This window comes from Lissotriton vulgaris, chromosome 2_1 (genome assembly GCF_964263255.1).
Source record: "Lissotriton vulgaris chromosome 2_1, aLisVul1.2, whole genome shotgun sequence".
NCBI classification, from domain to species: domain Eukaryota; kingdom Metazoa; phylum Chordata; class Amphibia; order Caudata; family Salamandridae; genus Lissotriton; species Lissotriton vulgaris.
In genome coordinates, this window is record NC_141687.1 from 144,332,087 (window position 1) to 144,352,638 (window position 20,552).

Sequence of the window (20,552 nt, forward strand, 5' to 3'; positions counted from 1 at the left end):
TGCTTCTCTATAGCTTAATTCTTGTTGACTCTTTTTGACAATTAACTCATCGCTTGGTTCGCCAAGCTTCCACCCCATCTCTTATCATCCTCTACTTTCTCTGCAAACGATAGTGCTTCTAGCTTTACATTTGACTTTACTTGTGTCTCTATTCAATTTTAACAATCCACAGATACTCTGTTGGCCTGTTCCACCCTGCTGTCCTTTCCTATTACATTTTTAACCTATTTTGTAGCCTTTTCATTCATTATAGCCCAACATGGTTCGCTTTCTGTCATGTGCAAACCCATTAGCACCTCACTCATATCCTATGCCTGCAGGATTTAAATTTTTATGTATCCCTATCATGTGGCCTATTATGCCATAAACCCCACCATCTGATATATTTGCTGTGTCTTTCAAACGAATATTCTGAAGTTACTATGACACTACTAGACAGGAAGTGATGTATTCAATGATTTTTTTTGCTGTTCTGAGTCTCCACTTCCCTGAGTAAGCACTGGAGTGCTAACCCAACTATCCTGAGAATCAAGTGCTAAAGGGTGTACTTTAAGACCTACTTAGGGGCCCACAGTAAGGTTAAGCCTCAAGACACAGGAGGGTATATAAAATTATCATCTCACTACAATTTATCGTACTGGAGTTGACTAAACTAATTACGCCTGCAGAAATATTGAAGATCGAAAAAATCAACGCCTATTAAAGTTCCAAATGGTACAAAGGTGATTGAGGCAAGGCAAAATTGTTCGGTGAAAGGTGCAAATAGGACGAAAAAGGGCTACGGTTCGTTAAACTGTCCTAAGAGACACAGAAAGTCATAAGTCATCAAATAATAAGTGGCTAGAAATTGACACAAAATCCAATAGTTTAAAGGAGAGCAAGCAGAAACAGAATGCAAAGAAGGGGTTTGCTAGAGTACCCAACACCGCAATCCCAGTACAAGTGTCTACGCAGGCCCCGGATGGAGGTAGTATCCTTGGTCACCGTAACGAGAAAAGGGCAAAAAACTCCACCCTTCAATAGGTCAAAGCTTCTCTCCCTGTGTAAACAAATACCAGTTTAACGGATATTAGCTCATCAGATCTGAAACCAGTGGTATTTATGACAACTGAAGAGGGTAGGGAAGTAATTCAATTGGAGGTTTGATCACGTTGTATTGCTCATAGAACCTTGAAAGCACAGTAGGAATTAAACTCCTAGGTTTAATGATAAGTTTAGGATCCAGTGCACATTTACTGAACAACTGGAGCACTAAAGTATTGTCACAAAATAAAGGTTCAGTGAAAAACCAATATCAAATGGAAATAAAAAAACACCTTCCTTAAAGGTGAGAACCAAGGAAATTCTCAGCGCGGGACGTTACCGCCAAAGATTGAATCGGCACCCAACTTAAATAGAGGATTATTAACCCCCCAGCGTGATCGGTTGACTCGCAATTGGCAACATTCAGTTTCCAGCGACTCAGGCGCCCTACAGATACCTGAAATAACACTCGTTTAATGTATACGAGGCTCCGGACCCACTACCTTGTGGAGGACTGACCCCTTGATCCAGTTAATGTTCCTATTTTCCAGCACCCTAATTCAACGCCAACCCTGTCCTGAAGAGGATCCCGAATCATAGAGGATCGAAACGCCGTCGACAACAACAGCGCGATTTCACGGCGCACTACCATTAGGCTTATCACCATGCCAAATTGAACTTGTCTATGTGTATATATTCAATGTGAAAGCCTTTAATTGATTGTTTTTATCACTTTGCGCCGACCACGCTGTCTTTCACTTTCACTTGCGTCGTCACTATCACTGCGTCATCACATTTTCACCAAGTGTCATTTGGGTTGCTTCATGATTGCTTTTCATGTACAGTGCTGCCTTTAACTGTGCTTCCCTTGTTCAATGTAACTGGTGATTAATAACCTTCTCACAAAATGTATTGAGACTCCCTGGTGTTCCTTTCTTGCAATACGCACTGTATGCAAAAATCTGAATTGTCTCTGTTACTGATACCTAGTGGGACATTGTTTCTTGTTATATTCTACTGTTCAGCAAAGCACTGCTCCACTGGACAGATGAATGGTGGCCTGCCGAGCATGGCTGAGCTCCTTTACCAAGAAAATCAGCGCAAAACCTGGGCATTCTGCTAGATAATAAGTTATCAATGAAGGACCAGGTGACATCCACCTGTGACATGTTTGGGGCAATGCGCCTTCTCAGGAGAATGTTTAAGTGGAAGGTGCCAAGAGCTAATTGATCTTGAAAAAGAACCAGTGCAACCAGCCTGAAAGACTGGCAAGAGTAAAATGCATCGGTGGTCAGAAACAAAAGGTTCTTATAGTACTTCTGTTTTTAATCCTGTCACAGGGCAGCCAGAATAAACAGTGTGGTAAATCCTGTAGTTAGTCTTAACTCACCTCACTATTAGCACTGCACCCTTCACTACACCGAGCTAGCTCACATTGGGTCTTAGTGTTACGCCCTATGACAAACAAAAGATCCCTGACCTCCCTCGCAGCGAGGGGGCTGTAGCCAGCACCATGACGTGGGAGAGTATCACCTTCCAAGAAGTTTGGAGATCCAGGGCTACTTTTGTTACCATTCCTCTCATTTAAATGTGTTTCTCATTTAAGGTGTCAATGCGTAGCTAATTCATGGGCTGGTATTCCAGATCTGTATCACCACCCAGAATGTTTGATGTTCCAGGACTACTTTTGTTACTCTTTCAAGGTCCTGTGTTTGAAGTAATCCAGGATCAGCTTTTGGATTGTGCAAGAGTCAGGTCCACTGGCAGAGCGGGGGTGAATGGTGCCCTGATAGCTTGTACAAATCATCCACAGCGGGCCAGAATGTGAGGTTCTTTTTGTGTGAGGCATACAAGTGAAGCCGCGATGCAAGTGTTTGCTTTTTCTCTTAGGAATAGTTGCCTGAGAAGGATCCTCCTTTCGGTTCCTAGGGCCGAGCAACAGCACAGGAGGTGTAGCCAAGACTCTCGCATGTAATCACACAGACGGCATGCCTCTCCAGTGTTTTGATTTGCCCAAGCTTGGCTGAAATCAGTAATTGGCAGTGCCAGCAGTTGCATATAGTTGATTTCTCTTCTGAGTTTAGGGTTAAGAAGGGCGGCAAGGTAAGTCTGCGGTTTGTTTAACATGTATGAGTCATTCAGCAGCGTAAGGAAGGCTAATGTTTTTAATGATGCCCGGTCTTGCTGGAATGAAGTTAGTTGGACTTGTTTGTTAATTCGATTTTTCTATGCAGCGTATGAGATATGAGGCAAGGCGAGTGCTGGTTCGTTTATTTTCTCGTAAGTTGCATATTCCATTGCGACTCAGGTTTTTAAAATATAGCCCAGAGGCGGCTCTTTAAGGTTCCTCTGGCGTTTTTAAGATTCGAATATAGTATTTTAAGTAATCGGTCTCGAGGGTTAATGATGGTTTGACCAGCCCAAGCTCCAAACTAAGGGCCAGATGTAGGTTACAAAATACCGGTCGGTAACGGCCCATTTCGGCCGTTACCGACCAGTATTTGGTGATTGAGATGTAGGGGGCCTAAATTTTACAGAATCTGTAAATTTACCGATTCTGTAAAATACCGATTCGGTAACTTTACCGAATTGGTAAATCTATATGTAGGTGGCACTGCAAACAGTGCCACAGGCCCCTAAGAATTCGTTATTTACCATGTAATACGATTGCATGGTAAATAACGAATTCCTGTGTACATGCACATCTGCGCATATACACCTGTGCCATGTGGTGCACAGGCATGCCCTAAGGGCATGTATGTGTGTCACATGGCACACAAGCCTGAATCAGGGGTGCAACAGGGTGTCAAAGTGACACTCTGTCCCCCTTGTCAATTCGGTAATTTTACAGAATCGGTATTTACCGATTCGGTAATTGCCATGGGTTCCTATGGGCCTCAAGGCCCATAGGAATCAATGGCAATTACCGAATCGGTAAATACCGATTCAGCAATTACCGAATCATTCCCATTCGGTAAAAATTACAGAATACTTACCTACATCTTATTTACCGAATCTAAAATACTGAATCGGTAAAATTCGGTATTTTAGAGTCGGTAAATAAGATTTACCTACATCTGGCCCTAAGTCTCACCCTGGAGAGGTGTTTAGGAAGTCGAAAGATTTTTTGGTGGGCCACACATTGGGCCTGCTCCAGGGTTTTTGAGCTGGCACCTGGGAACAAGTAATGCCGATACGCAAGTGCTGGAAGAAGCACTGCTTGAGTACCTTCCCTAATACTCTCCGCTGAAGGACTTTTTAGCTTGTTATTCAGTTTTATTACACCATACATTATAGCTGCCGATTTTTAAGCCAGATCTTTTTTGTAGGCGGTGGGTCTTGCCGTTTCTGTGAACCAGACCCCCAGGTACTTGTATTTCAGCACTGAATTAATTTTTCTGGTGCACATGATGTGTTTTTTGTGCTTTTGCTGACCTATTACTACGTTCTTGGTCAAATCTGAGTTTATAAGCTGATGGATCTGCATTAAGGGTGGGCGTAAAATCCGTTTCACGGGCGAATTTGCGGATTTTCCGCGATTTCGCGATCCGCGAAATCGCGGTAAAATCCGCGAATCAACGGGGACGAATTTTCAGCCAAGCAAGGGTTACAGCAGCAGGTGCAAAAGTTGAACCTAATTTCTTTGTAACCTTTTACAAAAGGGTTACAAACAAATTAACTTCAACTTGGGCACCTGCTGCTAATTGCTTCCTGGCGCCCCGTTGCCTACTTGCAACTATTCTCTAACCCTGCTCTGACCCTTGAAGCAGGGTCAGAGAATAGTTACAAGTTGGCAACGAGGCACCTGTCCAAGGAATTAAACCTCATCAGGAAGCACCTAAATGTAAATGTAAATGTAAATGTATTTGAGCTTGTATAGCGCACAGCTACCCGCAGTGGGTTTCCCGGCGCTTGCTTAGGGAACCCGTCCTGGTATTCCCCTGTGAGATAACCCCTGCAGGGTATCCACAAGGTGAAAGCCAGGCATCCCACCGCGAGGGGCCGTTGTGGAGATTAAGCAAGCTATTGCCCAGAGTCGCAGAGTGTGAACCCGTGAGTCGAGAAGGCACCGGAGCGAGAATTATCGAGTCCATGGAATTTTTGAGCCCAAGACCCGCCGAGGCGGGGAATTGAACCCTGGTCCAGCGCCGATCTCAGCTTCCGGGTCTGCCGCCTCTAACCCCTGAGCCACACTTCTCCAGATATAAAAAACAGGAAGAAGGGAGAGGATGGCAAATACACCCATTTTGAGTTGTCAGGAGGGAGTTAAACTAAAAGAGACCTTTACAGCACAATTTTCATATGCATTTTGCTAAAATTAAAAAGCTGTATGTTCTGTAGGGGCAACTCAGGAATCTGGCCCTTCAGAGATCCGGCCTCTCTTTCTTTCTCTCGTTCTCTCTCTCCCTCTCTCTTTCCCTCTCTTTCTCTCTCTTTCTATCTATCTATCTATCTATCTATCTATCTATCTATCTCTCTCTTCCTCTCCCATAAACGACTGCATGGGTAACTTCGCTATGCAAGTGGCTCGCAAAGACGCAAAAATCCCCGCGAACACGCAAAAAACCCAGCGAACACGCAAAAAAACAAAAATTCGTGAATTCGTGAATTTTGCGGATCGCGAATTCCCAAATCCGCAAATTTGCGGATCGCGAATTCGCAAAATTCGCCCATGCTTAATCTGCATACAGTCCTTGTGTAAGCTGGTCAGGGCGCGTTGGAGGCCCACTTTGGTGTAGTCAATGATGACGCTTTCATCCGCATACTGCAGGAGGTGTAAAGGTCAATTACTTAGTCGGGGTGCTGCCATGCTGCTGTTGGCTAGCGCTTTTCCCAGGTCCGCTGTGTACAGATTGAAAAGGAGGGAAGCAAGAACGCAGTCTTCTTTCAATCCTCCTGGCGTCCAGATTTTCGCGACAGAGATGAAGGACCTGTTTTTACCCGTACCCAGGTTTCCGAGTAAAGGGACGTTGTGGCCATTAGAAGTGAAGATGGAATACCCCAATTTGCACGTTTTTTCTAAAGCGAAGGTCTGTCAACCTTATCGAAAGCTCCAGTCAGTTCTACAATGCAGCAAAGAAGAGGAGGTTTTAGCGGCTGAGTTGCTTGATGGCTGAGGGCCAATACAAAGATTATATTGTCAGTTGTGTCGGCTCTTCCGCGAAGGCCTGTTTGGAAGAAGGGGAGGAGCTAATCATCTTCTGCCCTGGTTTCCAGCTTTTCCAGGAGGATAAGGGCATATGGTTTAGCTTCCAAGTCTAATAGGGCTAGTAAACGATAGTTAATTGGGTTTAAACAATCTCCTTTTTGTGAATCGAGCATAATATTGAGCCCCTCCAAGAGTCTGGTGTCTGTCCAAAAGTGTAAGCAGTGTTGAATAACGGGGTCAGAAGAGCTGCTCGGGCGGTTGCCCGTTTGGGCCCGGTGCCCCACCGGGTTTCATTGATTTTTTTAGCTTATAATTTCCCTTGGTAGGATCAGGGTTTGGAGTTTTTCTGTGTTCAATATGTCAGTGGCTGTGGGAGCAGTGTGTTGATGTACCAGAAACTGGCTTCTCAAGTGGTTCTCTCATGCTGCTGCTGGGACGGCATTTGATCCTGGGAGGCCAAGAGATTTTAGAGTGTTCACGTATTGCCAGCTAACAATCCTTTTTTCAACATGAAAAAGATCTTGTTCCATTCCTCCTTATGTTGCGCACGTTCCAGAGCCCAAACATTTTTTTTTGCGCATTCCTTGCTTTTTTTACAGCCAGAAGGTTTCCAGGTGTTACGTTAAGTTTGAACTGGCGAGTTTTTCTTCCTCAGATTCCTTCGCATAAGTGTGATACTCAGTTGCCCTGGCAGTTTGTTTGGAAGATTTGTTGGCTGTTGGATTCTCCTTGGGGGGCCACTTTGAACCTGGTAATACTGTTTCTTTCTCTGGTCTTTCTTTTGGAGAGAGACTCCCAGCTCTCTGGTCATGTGGTACCAGTTTGTTAAAAGAAGATGGCTAGGGTGATCCTGAAGACGGAATCTCAATTCATAGAGCCATTTGGCAACCTGGGACGAATGATAAGGGTGCCACTTAATTTGTTTTACCAGGGTCATTTATTCATCTACGGTTGAATAGCCTAGGTCTTGGCCTGTGTCAGCGTTCTGATAGTTTAGGTTCAAACTTGCGACCAGAGGATTATGATCACTTTCTGTGTGATTTACGATGTCAAAGCTTTGCAAGTAGTTGAACAAGCCTCTTGACATGAAAATATAGTCGATATTTTCTTAAACATGGGCGACCGTCCATCGGAGTCCGGTCGACTGATTTTAGACCAAATGTGGTGAGTAAATTGTTAAATTGAATTTGTTCATTACTCCTCTGAACGGGGTTATGACAATGGCCCAAATTTTTGGTGTTAAAGTCCCCTCCCAACACAATTTCATGTGGGAGATTGTTTTTTATAATTGCCTTGATGTGTGAGCACAAGGTCCCCATGGCCTGTATTTTTGAAGTTTTGCGCAGGTTTAAATAGCAATTTATGAGAATCAAGGAGAAGATCTCTGGCTGCTTTGCAGTCCTTTAATGGATAGAGCTTGCACATTTTCTAGACCTGTGTGGGTGAAGAGATCGATGCTTTGACTGTTTGTTTTAAAAAGATCAAGAGGCCCCCGAGGGTCGCACAAATAAGCCTGTTTGCGTTGCTGATTGGAAGGCTTCATAGAACCCATAGATTACCGTGGAGGTCAGTGTCCGTGTCTCCTGTAGACAAATAATATTGTTACTATTTAAAAAGTTGTGCCCCTGTTTGGGGCGAAGTGTAGAGGCAAGCCCTGCCACATTCCAGGAGATGATGCAGAGATGGCCTTTAGATGTCAGATTCCCGGTCTGAGTAGGTGGGGAGTCTAGCCTAACAGCAACTACCCATGGGCTAGGAGTCGTAATGGGGATTTTTTTCCATGGAATTTGGGTACGAGGATGTCCCCTCCAGGATCTGGGTTGTTGCTTGCCATTTAATGATCCAATTCTTTTCACCACAGAGAACCGTTAAAGGGTTTGTAGTCAGTGATGTGCTTACTAGCCAATTGTGGCTTGCGCCCCAAGCTCCCTTCAATATGCATCCTCTGGGGGGGATCTATGATCCTCAGTTAAGACATGGGGATATTTCTGTGGGCGAGTGGACACTATTTCTATACCCCATTCATCGAAGATTAAGGCCTCTTTCAAAATAGCGTCTAATATTTCTGTTGAGTCCCATTGTGTGATAGTGAATTCAGGAGCCCTTGTGCCGGGGATATGGGCGAATTTTACAGAGTGTAGTTCCGCAGTGGTTAGATGGTCCAGCGATGGAATGTGATGAAGTAGTTTTAGCAGATTCCCTCTGTTCAGGGTGTCTGTGGGGCCACTAGAAGAATAGTGAGGGATAAATATTGATCGGCTGGGATGTTTTCTGCCCTTTTTTTTTTGCCAATCCCGGTTGGGACCAGGATGACGAGATTCTCTTGGATGCTGGTTTTGACTTAGTCAGGATTCAATTTCTGGATGGCCATCTTCCTTGTTCTCTCTTGGGGCAGGCGCCCGGGGCACGTGTATTTAACTGGACCACCTATGTTTGTGATGCGAGGGCCAGAGATTTCTTATAGGGTTCTGGGTTATTTCTAGTTTAGAACGGGGGACTTCTTGTGAGTTCTTTGTCATCCCTCGTGGCTTCTGCCTTAGTGATCATTTCAGTTCCTTGGGGAAATTCAGTATGAGTAATCGTCTGCAACGTGAAAACAGGCATTGGAGACTAGGAAGAAATAGTAACTGCCCTATTTGGAGGGGCTGATGCGTATACACTGGAGGGGAGGCTATAAACCATTGTTGGGCCTGGGCATTGCCACCGACTTGAGAGAAGATGTGGATGAAGAATTTCCTATGCCAGCCTGGGATGACAGCGGGTTTTCTGCCATGCTTCCAGGGGTGTGGAAAATGTTGGTTCTGTCGGGTACAGAAATGATTCTAGGTTAACTGAATAACAATACTCAAACCTTTCAGTAATAATCATTGAAAAGAGAAGGGAAGAAAAGGCAAATACCATGAATCAAAAAAACAAGAACAAAAACACACCAAAATTAAATCAATTAAGGTCTATATTTAAGAATAATTCCATATATTCTTTACATTTTATGGTGTCAAAATGACATTAACAGGCTATCAAGGTTCATGAATATACAATTTGTTCCAACAACGCATGTGATACGGTGAAAAAAAGTGCGAAAAAAGTGCTGAACGTGAACAAGCTATATACAGTGCTGTACGCAATGATAAAACTGGTCATTCAAAAGACATCCATCCCTTGGTACACAAAGCTCTGCGCTGCTTCGAGTTTTAAATTTCCGTTTCACGAGGAGAGGAGAAAGTAGGGACAGGTTTATCATGAGCACGTTTCATCATGGAGTACAGCACTGTATATATCTTGTTCACATTAAGCACTTTTTTGCCCTTTTTTTCACCATATCACTTGCGCCGTTGTTAAGATGAGATTATTTTCCCCCATAAGTCTATGTAGGTCGCGGGTTTGGTTGAGAGTGCGAGTTTGATCTCCTTACGTCACCCTCTGTAGGTTGGGACGGCTCTGGGTTCAGTGAGACTGCCCTGTTTCAGGATTTTGAGCTCCTGGTCACGACCTTCTCACTCGGCTCAGCCTTCCCATGGTGACCGATCAGAGTAGAATTAGGATAAGTGTATAGGTTGGGGGTTATTGGGGGTTTGATTCTTTGAAAGCAGCTTTGAATTTTGCCCCATGAAAGGGGGCACAGAGGTAAGTCTGATGTGTCTGGTCGTTCTTCCTTAAATGGGCTCTTGTTCTGCGAATTATCAATTCCTGTTGTCTGTTCTGTGGTGGGATGGGATTGTAGCGGAGTATAGCTGGTGGGGATCCACCGGAATATCTTTCGGAGCATGCGCAGGGTGTTGAAGCATGATGACGAAACGGCGTTGACTTGCTTGGTCATCGTGAGGGTGGTGTCCAGGATGAATGCCAGGTTGCGTGTGTGGTCCAAGGGTGTTGGTGCGGAGCCCAGTGCTGGGGGCCACCAGGAGTCCTCCCAGGCAGAGGGGGATTGTCCGAGGATGAGGACCTCCGTCTTGTCTGAGTTCAGCTTCAGGCGGCTGAGCTTCATCCATTATGTGACGTCTTTCATTCCTTCCTGTAGGTTGGTTTTGGCGGTGGCTGGGTCTTTGGTGAGGGAGAGTATCAGCTGGGTGTCGTCGGCGTAGGAGATGATGTTGATGTTGTGTTTGCGTGCGATGGCGGCGAGGGGGCTCATGTAGATATTGAAGAGCGTTGGGCTGAGCAAGGATCCTTAGGGTACAACGCAGATGATTTTGGTGGCTTCCGAGCGGAAGGGAGGGAGGCGGACTATCTGGGTTCTGTCGGAGAGGAACGAGGTGATCCAGTCCAGGACCTTTCCTTGGATCCCAGTGTTGAAGAGGCGTGTTATTAGGGTGTGATGGCATACGGTGTCGAAGGCTGCTGAGAGGTCCAGGAGGATGAGGGCGGTTGTTTCTCCGTTGTCCATCAGGGTCCTGATGTCGTCGGTGGCTGCGATGAGGGCGGTCTCGGTGCTGTGGTTGGCTCGAAAACCAGACTGGGAAGGGTCGAGCGAGTTGTTTGTCTCGAGAAAAGCAGTCAGCTGTTTGTTGACGGTCTTCTTGATGACCTTGGCCGGAAAGGGAAGAAGAGAGATGGGGCGGAAGTTCTTGAGGTCTTTGGGGTCTGCTGTGGGTTTCTTCAGAAGGGCGTTGAGCTAAGTTACTGAGACCAGAGCTCCCCCTCCCCTCCCTGGGTTACATCTGGGTTTAACTGCTTAATAAGGAAGGTCTGTTAACTAGGGTAGCTAGAGGAAGCAGGGGTAGTAGTAGGCGTGGGGAGGATTAGGTAGGATTGCGGGGTTGTTGGGCCAAGTGGGGCTTTACAGGTGGGTGCAGTCTGCACCTGGGACTAACCGGGCCACCTCTGCACCCACCTGAGGCACACCCTCCGTGGCCGGCGTCTGACGGTGGCCGCACTCGCCTCTGTTACTCATGCCATACTAACAGCACTATCCGGGAGCAATTACTGGGAGCCGAACCAAGCTGAGCTGGGGCGGAGCCTGGTATTTCACCCTTGATCGCTGATAGGCTGCGGCGGGCATAGAGACGGCAGATATATTTTCCACGAACAGCAGGTGCAGCTCTCCGCTTCGGGACCCGATCCTGCTCCGCTCCGCTCTCTACTCTCGAACCTCCTCGCTCCTCCTCCTTTCTTCAATCGATGTGTCTAGGGCAAGGCTTGCCCACTGGACTACTCCTTAATCTTCCAGAGGAGATGTTGATCTTCGTGATGTGAGGGAGTCGACTCCTGACAAACCTGTTTCTGTGGCTGTGCGACTGTTACTCACTCTCTACATTAGGACTATCTGGCTACTGATTGCACTGGGAGATAGGGACCGGGTATTGGTGGTACTGCTCCTAAAGACTTGAGGTTTCTGAGCCACTGTTCTAACAGGTGGCTCCTTCGTGTCTGATTGCTCTTTGTACCTTGTTACTATGGTGATAGGATCCAACTTAATGTTCTCCTGGGGTCTGTTTTTCTTGACCTGAGGTATATGAGACCCAGGCAGGCTTGATGATTCGACCCAATATGGTCTGGTCCGTAGCCGTGGTTGGTACTGGACAAATACTTCCTTTTTCATGATGCGGCTTGCTGTGGGGGCAGCCTTGGTACCGGAATCTGCTTGGTTGCCTATTCCGAGGGGTCAGTCAGCCCTTATGTTTTCGGGTACTCCCTCCAAGGTTATTACAGGGTCTTGATTGGCTGCTTGGCTTGCCGCCTGACAGTGTTCACTGCAGGAAGCCATTTCCTCCCCTCACGAAACAGAAAGGTCCTCAAAGGTCACAGTGTCTGGGATGACATGTTGCAGTGCCGTATGATTTACCTGGGGTTTGTTACTTGTTTATCTGGTGTTTTTCTGTTGTGCAGGTTTTGGTTATTGCTTGGGTTGCTGAAGTAGGTGTAGATGTTTATCCTCATGCCCATTTTGTCCCTTAGTTTTCAGTCTGTACACCAATTTTTCCTCTGCAGGCTTTCTGGCATTGGTCAGGGGCCGGTTGCATTTCCTGGTTCGTGCCAGGGGAGTTAAGATTAGATCCGGAAATGGGCCCATCTGTTGGCAAGAGATTTGCTAAAGCTTCCTTGGTTGCATTCACGGGGCAACAATGCATAAAACAGGTGGTAAAACTTGAGAAGCTTAGTCCTGACAGTCGCTAGGTGTGCACTTCTTTTCTCGATGTGCTGACTGCAGGGCAGACTGAGTGCGTCCCTTAGGGTCGTGTGTTGTAATGTTGTTTTCCAGTTTTGCTGGCTTCAAGGCCTTGTTGATTTTGCTAAGGATGTCGCACAAGAATGCGGGGAGTGCCTCTAGTTTAGCTAGGATTGGGGAGAAGGCACAGAGGACTACCAGCACCATGCCTGGGGGTCCTCCTGTACTCAGCGGTGTCAATGACCCAGCAAGTAAACGCCGTCTCCTCCTCCTGCTTCAACACCCTCCGCATGCTCCGCAAGATCTACAGAGGGATCCCCACCGGTACCAGAAGGACGGTCACCCAGGCCCTCGTCAGCAGCAGGCTGGACTACGGCAACGCTCTCTACGCGGGAACCTCAGCCAAACTCCAGAAACGACTACAAAGCATACAGAAAGCCTCTGCCCGCCTCATCCTCGACATCCCCTGCCACAGCCACATCACAGGCCACCTGAAAGACCTGTACTGGCTCCCCGTCAACAGGAGGATCACGTTCAAGCTCCTCACCCACGCTCACAAAGCACTCTACAACACCGGACCAGCGTACCTCAACGAAAGACTCACCTTATACACCCCAAACCGCCAGCTTCGCTCCGCCGCCCTCGCCACCGTCCCCCGCATCCGACGAGCGACCACCGGCAGCAGATCATTCTCCCATCTCGCCGCTAAGACCTGGAACACCCTCCCCATCCGTATGCGACTGACCCAGGACCTGCTGACCTTCAGGAGACTTCTCAAGACCTGGCTGTTCAAGCAGTAGCAGCACACCCGCCCCAACTCACAGTGCCTTGAGACCCTCAAGGGTGAGTTGTGCACTCTACAAATGTACTGATTGATTGATTGATTGACTTCCGCTGCTTTTTGCGCTTTAGTTATGAGACTGTTAAGATTGGCTATCTGTGTATCGATCACAGAAGTAAAGGCTGCCAGTGTGTTCAGTAGCTTGAGCTAAGTCTCCATTTTCATGGACTGGTAGTGTAAGGTGTCCACTGTTAGTTGCAGGGTTCCTAACAAGGTTGCCTACACATCTACAGAGTCATTTAGCTTGTTGGTTTAGCTTGTGTGTGCAGGTTCGTGAGTCTCTATTTGGATGGAGATAGAGTAATTCTCCTGGTCTCTGCCGTACATGGCTATCATGGTTTCCCAGAGGTGAGTGAAGAAGGGTATTATGAAGGTTTTACTTCCAAAGTATCCAGTTTGATTGAACTATCTAAGAGAGCGCTGCTAGCATGCACCGGTCGGTTGTATTTCTTGAGGTTGACTTGACTGCCAACTGCTTCAATGCTATAGTTGAGCTGGGAGCCTATTGCATTAAAGGAGATTGCCACCTGGGCAATCAGTGAGAGGTATAAGGGGCAGAGGATGGATGTTCAGTCTCTTCATTTTCCTCAGCTTCCATTGCTTCAATTGGAAGGGAGAGGTCACTGCTGTCCGTGCTGTCAAGTGGATTTGGTGGACCATCAGTCATGTCTGCACCTGGGCCTGTGCCCGAGTGTACCTACGCAGTGAAACTGAATACCGATTGAGTTGCCCCTCTCTGTTGCAGACTTTGCATAGCTTGAGGATGTTTTTTCCTGATTCAGAATGGCTTGGTTGAAAATTGTTGCGCCCTTCTTGTTGTTGACTTTTATATTGGCAAGCATGTCATGGTCATGGTGCTCCACAGCGTCGTTAATTGAGGAGTTAGATTCAGATTGTGGAGCCAGACTGTATGAGAGGCCATACAAGGCCACTAGATTAATGATGGTTGACTCCAAGGGGGGCGGCTATCCTGGGTTTTTTGAGTTTCACATAAAAATAGCCGCTGCTTGATCCTTCAGACAGAAGAATTTGCTATGGATTTTAGATTGGTGCTTTTTCATTGCTAAAACCCTATATATGGAGGGTAACACGGCTGGGTTGATATGATGATGTTGCTTGTGGGGCACAGGGGTTTTCCAAGTCCGGTTTTGGGCGAGGAGGCTCCATGCTTCTGATGAGGGCTAGTTCACTACGTGCTGTGTTACTGACGAGCGTGCTTTTGCTTTTGGCTGGGGTCATCTGGGGAGGGCCAATCATAGTTCTGGATCACATTTTGTGCGTTGTATTGGGGACTGCTTTTTTGTGCCTAACCGAGCTGACAGTAGGGTGCATAAGTGGGTATGTCCGGAGAAGTACAAGCCACACCAGTCTAAACCAACCTCCTCCACACACCCTGCCAGTAAAAGCAACTTTCTAGGCCTTGCCTAGATGCCTTGACTCTGCTGTCCACGCCGCTTTCCTTTTATTTCCTTTACTGTGCCTGTGAGCTGAGTCTGACGTTAAAGCTGAGATGAGCTGATGTGGACTGGGCTGAGAGTAGGGAGTTGGGTTTAGCAGAGCACCTGGACAGGTGTGAATGCAGGCTGTGGGAAGCTGATGGCTGGACCTGACTGGTGGAGAATCAGTGCAGTCTCTGATTCCTGTTAGTTGAGAGTGGCGTGGTAGTGGCGCCTTGCAGGCCAGCTGGCAGAGCAAGGCCAGAAAATAGGCGAAAAGGCAGAGTGGTGAGCAAACCGCTTATTAGATGTGGGTTGGTAATGGGAACGGGAACTTACTGGCAGCCATGACCACCGTACCCACTGCTGCAACTGCAGCTAGCATACCCCCATCACCGGCATGAGACCGTGGTCCAGCTCAGATCAACTTGCTGCCCCTTCTCACTGCGGTATCTCACTCAGGCTCGGTTCCACTCCCCCAGCCTGCCAACGCTCGTCCTGTGTCTAGCGTCGTTCGCGTCCTAAGTCGCCAAAGAACTGAGCGCCAATGTCTCCTCATCAAGATGTCTAGTCACAGAGACATATAACGGAAGATAGGACAACCTTTACAGCAGCCAATACTATGCTCTGTTGAGCAAGAGATGGTGAAACCTTCTGATTCACTCCACTGAACACATTGTTTTCAAGTGGTCCACATTAATGGATTTTGAGACAGGTTTCATGGAAGCCACAATGAATGATGCCTGCAAGCAGAAGGTCTCTAGCTAGCACTGCTCAATCTCCATGTATGTAGCCGCAGCCTTAGAGAACTGGGGTCCACGACCCAACCATCCTGCTGTGAAAGTAGATTCACACTGTGTGGAAGAGGAAGAGGGGGCCAAGTGCTGCATTCCAACAGATAAGTGGACCAAATCTGGCTCACCTATTCTGTAGTGATCAGTTGTGTTCAACCGTCCCATGCTTCTGCAGGGCTTTCAATAAAAGTGAGATCAGCAAGAAAGTATAAAGCAGGCCCAGTAACTAAATGAACCTAAAGTCAACCCTCAGGAAACCATTCAGAGGGAAGTAAATGGCACAAAACTGAGAACACTTTCTGTTTAGGGAAATAACACACACACATGAGTGGCCCAACTTTGAAAAGATAATTTCCATCAATTTGATGTGCAGTTCCTACCCTTGGTCCTTTAAAGTGAGATGTCTAAGGTCAGAAAACCCTTATGTTGAGGGTAACCACGAGGTATGTTGTTACTGCAAAAATGCCCCGACACTGACCTAAGGTGAGCTACCCAGCACAATAATGAGCTGTTCATAACTACCTGGACCTGGGAGGACTGTAGAGACAATCTAGCAACACAATGGAGGAACACAGACATCACTGCAGATCCGGGACAGAAGAATTGTGGATCAGTACCAGAGGTAAGAAGCTCCCATGATGCTGGAGCCATTGTTTCCCCATGAACCAATGAAGGACCCTCAATTGCCACCTGGTAGCTCTTCTGGTTTAGCTGAAAGACTCTGCAATCCATCGTGATCATCTCCCAAATGATGGTGGAAATGGATGCCCTCCACTCACTGGAAGCTGATAGTGTGGAGGTGGGTTGGAGACCAGGAGTTTTTGGGACAGAAACCCCAGTGGAAGATGATGTAGACTGGATCAGCTGCAGTTGTTGTTGATGGTTACTGTTGCATTTAACCTTTAATAGAAAGGAACAATACACTGGTTGGAGTATTTCAACCAGCTCTGAAGGTTTATGCTGACAGAAATGTTGCAGCCTGGGGTACCATGAAAATTTCAGTACTGCTATATTAATTGCTTTCCCATGGAGGCCAGGTCCAGCAGGCATGCCGATATTTGGCTGTTTTGAAGCATTTCAGGGAGGATCAGCCTGCTCCCCAAAAGCCACTCGCCATCAAAGAACATGTCAATGAGGGCATCTTTGACATCTTCCATGAAGTTATTGCAACATGTCCAGATGTGGTGGCATAGGTTGGCAGTCACTGTGTGTGAAACACTGTCAGGATTTTGTTTGGAAGCATTCAACACCTTGTTGATCTTATCAGAAAGGATTTTTCACGTGGTCAGGCCAAGTGATAATATTCATTTTGCCAGCTCCCATGGTATGTGAATTTACAGGCTGAGAAAACTTGCGGCATTCACAGTGTGAATGCACAGTCTGCTAAGGACGGAATCTTTAAAGCACACAGGGTGCAACCTCTCTGACGCTTGGTCTGGTGGGAACATGAGAAAAGTGCTTTGGTTCGCATTTGCAGAAGAGGCTTGGATGCTTTGACTCTCTGGAGAAGGATGAGACAACAGAAAATTTGAGTCGCAGCGCACAAGTCTGTGAGGTCATGCAATTTGCCTGTGATCTGCTGGATCCATGAAGGGTTTCTCTCAGGCTACCAACATGGACTCCAAAAGGGCAGTATTAGCAGAAGTTCTGGAAATTGAAGAAGGGTGCAAGATTTTAGCTAAAAAATTACATTTTAGCTCCGAATTAGGCATGGTCAATTCCATCTGTTTTTTATTCCACTGAAGCAAAAGGACATTTCCTTTGAAGGAGGCCAGAGGCTTACGGGATGCAACCTTATGGGGATGGGTTGGGTGTTATAGCATTTTGTAAGTCCAGATATAGTCTAGCATTTGTACTGTGAGAGGGGAGGCGAACATCAGCCTCCGAATCATCGTCTGTGTTTGGCCATAGTCTTTAATTAGCATGTTTAGAGCAAATGAACAGGATCCAAAAAGAGCCTCCATCCACATGAACATTTGGGCCTTATTAAGATGCTCTGCCATTTTGCAATGTTGAATCAAGCAAGGACATATATTTTGTTTGCCACTCGGATAATATAAGCCATCTTGGAAGGTGGGAATGGTACCAAAACAGCCTCTGAGGATAGAGATGGTGACTGCTTGATTTGTGTCACCTAATACATGGGGGTCGATGCCTGTGAGGGTACTGGCTTCCTCCTAAGCGGCACCAAAACCAGACTCAGTGGAGATGCGGAGTCGGGTGGCATCAGTTTCAGAGCTACCAGACTCATCAAACCTGTGGGATCTGCCCCAGGCTGTGGAGTCAACCAGAAGATAATGTCAACATCCTGAACATTTCCAGGTACGCCTTCCCGAAGGCCTCAAAGTGCGCAGGTATGGCAGCTCAATTCAAAAATTCAGGTTTCAGAGTTTCAAGGTTAGAATTGGAAAACATGCTCCAAAAGCTGGCGATGAAAATGATGTAGCACGAAGCATGTCATAAGGGGTTTACTCGCTGCCTTTGGGCTAGGTTCACAAACAGGCACACCTACAGGCACTTTCTTTCACACACAATCATTGAAGAATGCAACTCCCAGAAAACACATGACAGACAATGCTAGAGGTTATGGACCATAGGAGGGGGTCACGGGTAGTGGATTTACCAGTTGAATCAATCACCGGGGAGGAATACAGGAGGTGGCCTTCAGTTCTTGAAAGATGGCATATGATGGCAGAACTGCTGAGCCACTGGTGGAGTGATGCTCCTCTAAAAGTCTACAAAGGATTTCTTATAGTGTTCAAAAGTAGCTCTATATTGGAAACTGTTGTGGAGCTTTGGAAATGCTTGGGCACTTTATAGGCTAGTGCCCGTACACTGGATCCCTTGTTCACCGAAAGCCCAGGTCATTGCTATCATCCTGAAATTATCTAGATACTTGGTAGGGAATCTATTTTTAGTTGGTGCCCTTTAGAGTTATGGGTGAGCCAACTTAGCAATTATTTTCTATTACTTTTGGGGAAGTCCTAGGGCGTGTTACCAGATTATTGTAACCAAAATAATGCAAATAAGTAATTTAGTTTCCTTAATACCATTTAAAAAATGTTGGCCATTTGGAGTGCATAAAATAAAAACCACACTTAATGGAACAATATTTTTGTAAATAATATTTAGAACAAATATTTCTCTCAGACTTTGATTTTGCTAACTGCATTCTGAGCTAAAACTACGCCTAGAGATAATCTAGGTCCCTAATGACAAATGAGTCCCTCATACATGAAGTGACTATGAACCTAATTTGGTGGGTGATTTTCTCTTGCATGTAAGGATTACGTTGAACTCCTCTTTGTCCACGTCCTGACAGCTGGAGACTGGCTTGATAGGTATTTTCATATCGAATTCCTGGTCAGGTACAAAGGACTAGACAGATTGCTTTCTCCTTTAAAGAAAGAGCATTGTTTCACCAATCTATGGGTGCCTGGGAGGTCTGGTCACAGGTCTTTGGTTGTGGGGAGTGCCTGATCTGACAAGTGGTCCCTTTGAAGCTCAAATGACACATGAAGCAGTGCCTGTTCAGGGAAGCCAGTCTCAGTGTCAAAGTCTACCATGAAATCCGGTGCCAGGCAGCAATGTGAATTTGAGTCTTATCTGTTACGTCCAGGGTTGCCATTGTCTATATCGGTGCACTTAACTTCGTCCATTTCTTTTAGGCAACATGTCCGGAAGCTTCCGCCCCAAACCTGTACAAGAGGCTGATAACCCATTCCTTTTCCCTGGATATCTTGGAGTTGTGTCTGTGGGACTGTGACGGAGGTAGGTTAGGAACATATCTCTATGGACCTGTTTATTTGGGGTGCAGCTCCAGTCTTTCTTCCTTACACCCCATTCGTCCCCAGGTCCTGAATATCAGCTGGTGAGAGTGAGTTCTGAGCAACTGTGACGTGGGGCCTCACCATTGGTCGTTCGAGTGCACGTTCCCCGTTCTAGATTCTGATACATGGTACGGTGTGAGGTTCGTAGGAACCTGGACTGTGAGAGTGCGCGCATCATTTAAGGTCACCAGATGAACTCGTCATCAGTGACAACATTTTCCAGCCTGAGGTTTCCTTTCACTATCAATCCATTCTGGGAGTTGCAATTATGGTTCAAGTCAAGAAATACATTAGACCTAACTCACCTGAAAATAATTATTTTAACCAGGAACGCCCAGCACTGGAACATGGTGTCCAAGATGCGATTGAGTCATCTGGTAACCTTGGCGTTATTTGGAATTTACTAAGCTGTTAATGTGTGGTGTTATAGTAACCACAGCCGTTAAATTACATCACTTAACTGTTTGAGTTTCAAATAACGTTTTTTTCTTGACCTCAGAATTGTTTGCAAAAAACATAAATCCAGCCTTAAAGTGCCATTTATATTGCCACCATCAAAGGTAGTGATCCAAAAAGTGAAATTGTGGACATAAATCCGTCAAATAAAAGAGATCCTGTGGTTTCAGCGTGTAGCCAATTATCTGTTAATGCAATATTTATAGAAACAGCTACAGTTTGCGAGTCTCTACACACTAAGCATAGGACTGCAATGTGCAATTACCTAGAAAGCTCTCGGTGAGGCGCTGCAGCAGCTGCTGGCGCTCCGCGTCATGCGTGGCCACCCAGGCTGAGAGAAGCAGTTTCCAGTCCGCGTCACTACGAGCCATGGCGAGGATGGCCAGGCGGCAGGCCACTGCGGGGCTAACGTTTGCTAACGTGTCCAGCTGCAAAAGAAGCAGAACAGTAAATGTAATTGGGAAAGCGCTATTTTTCCAGAATTGTTTAATCATCATTTTATAAGACCATGCTGCCATCTAGTGGTGAATATAAAATCTTATACTGGGCGTGAGCTTTGTTGTAAAGCAATGGTCAATGATGAGCAAAAACACTTTGTTTAGGAAGCTGTCCACCTCGTTACGTATGGTATCTATAGCTCTATAACTGAACCTATATGATGTGTGCATTGTTATTAAATGGGTTCCCTTCCATTTAATGGCAATAACCTTACGCAAAAAAACAAATAAGTGACAAGTTTAGGCTCAAAACCATAATGAAGAACCACCAGTTAGAAGGCGACTAAACTCAAAGCAACGCTAGGTAAACATTTACATACTGATTGATATTTCGGACATACATTAAAAGCTTTATTTTTCGACATCCATGAGGAATATAGCGAGGCAGAGGGTCTGTAGAATGTTTACTACCAACAGATT

General features: G+C 46.2%; 1 protein-coding gene across 1 annotated transcript in view; it reads right to left on the reverse strand.

Moving 5' to 3' along the window:
* LOC147729701 (dynein axonemal heavy chain 17-like) overlaps positions 1-20,552 on the reverse strand; it is a 1,258,223-nt gene that overhangs the window by 1,163,094 nt on the left and 74,577 nt on the right. The window contains exon 7 of the mRNA XM_086954021.1: positions 19,901-20,063. Within this exon, the coding sequence (XP_086810147.1) occupies positions 19,901-20,063 (163 nt within the window). The remainder of the gene's footprint in view (positions 1-19,900; positions 20,064-20,552) is intronic.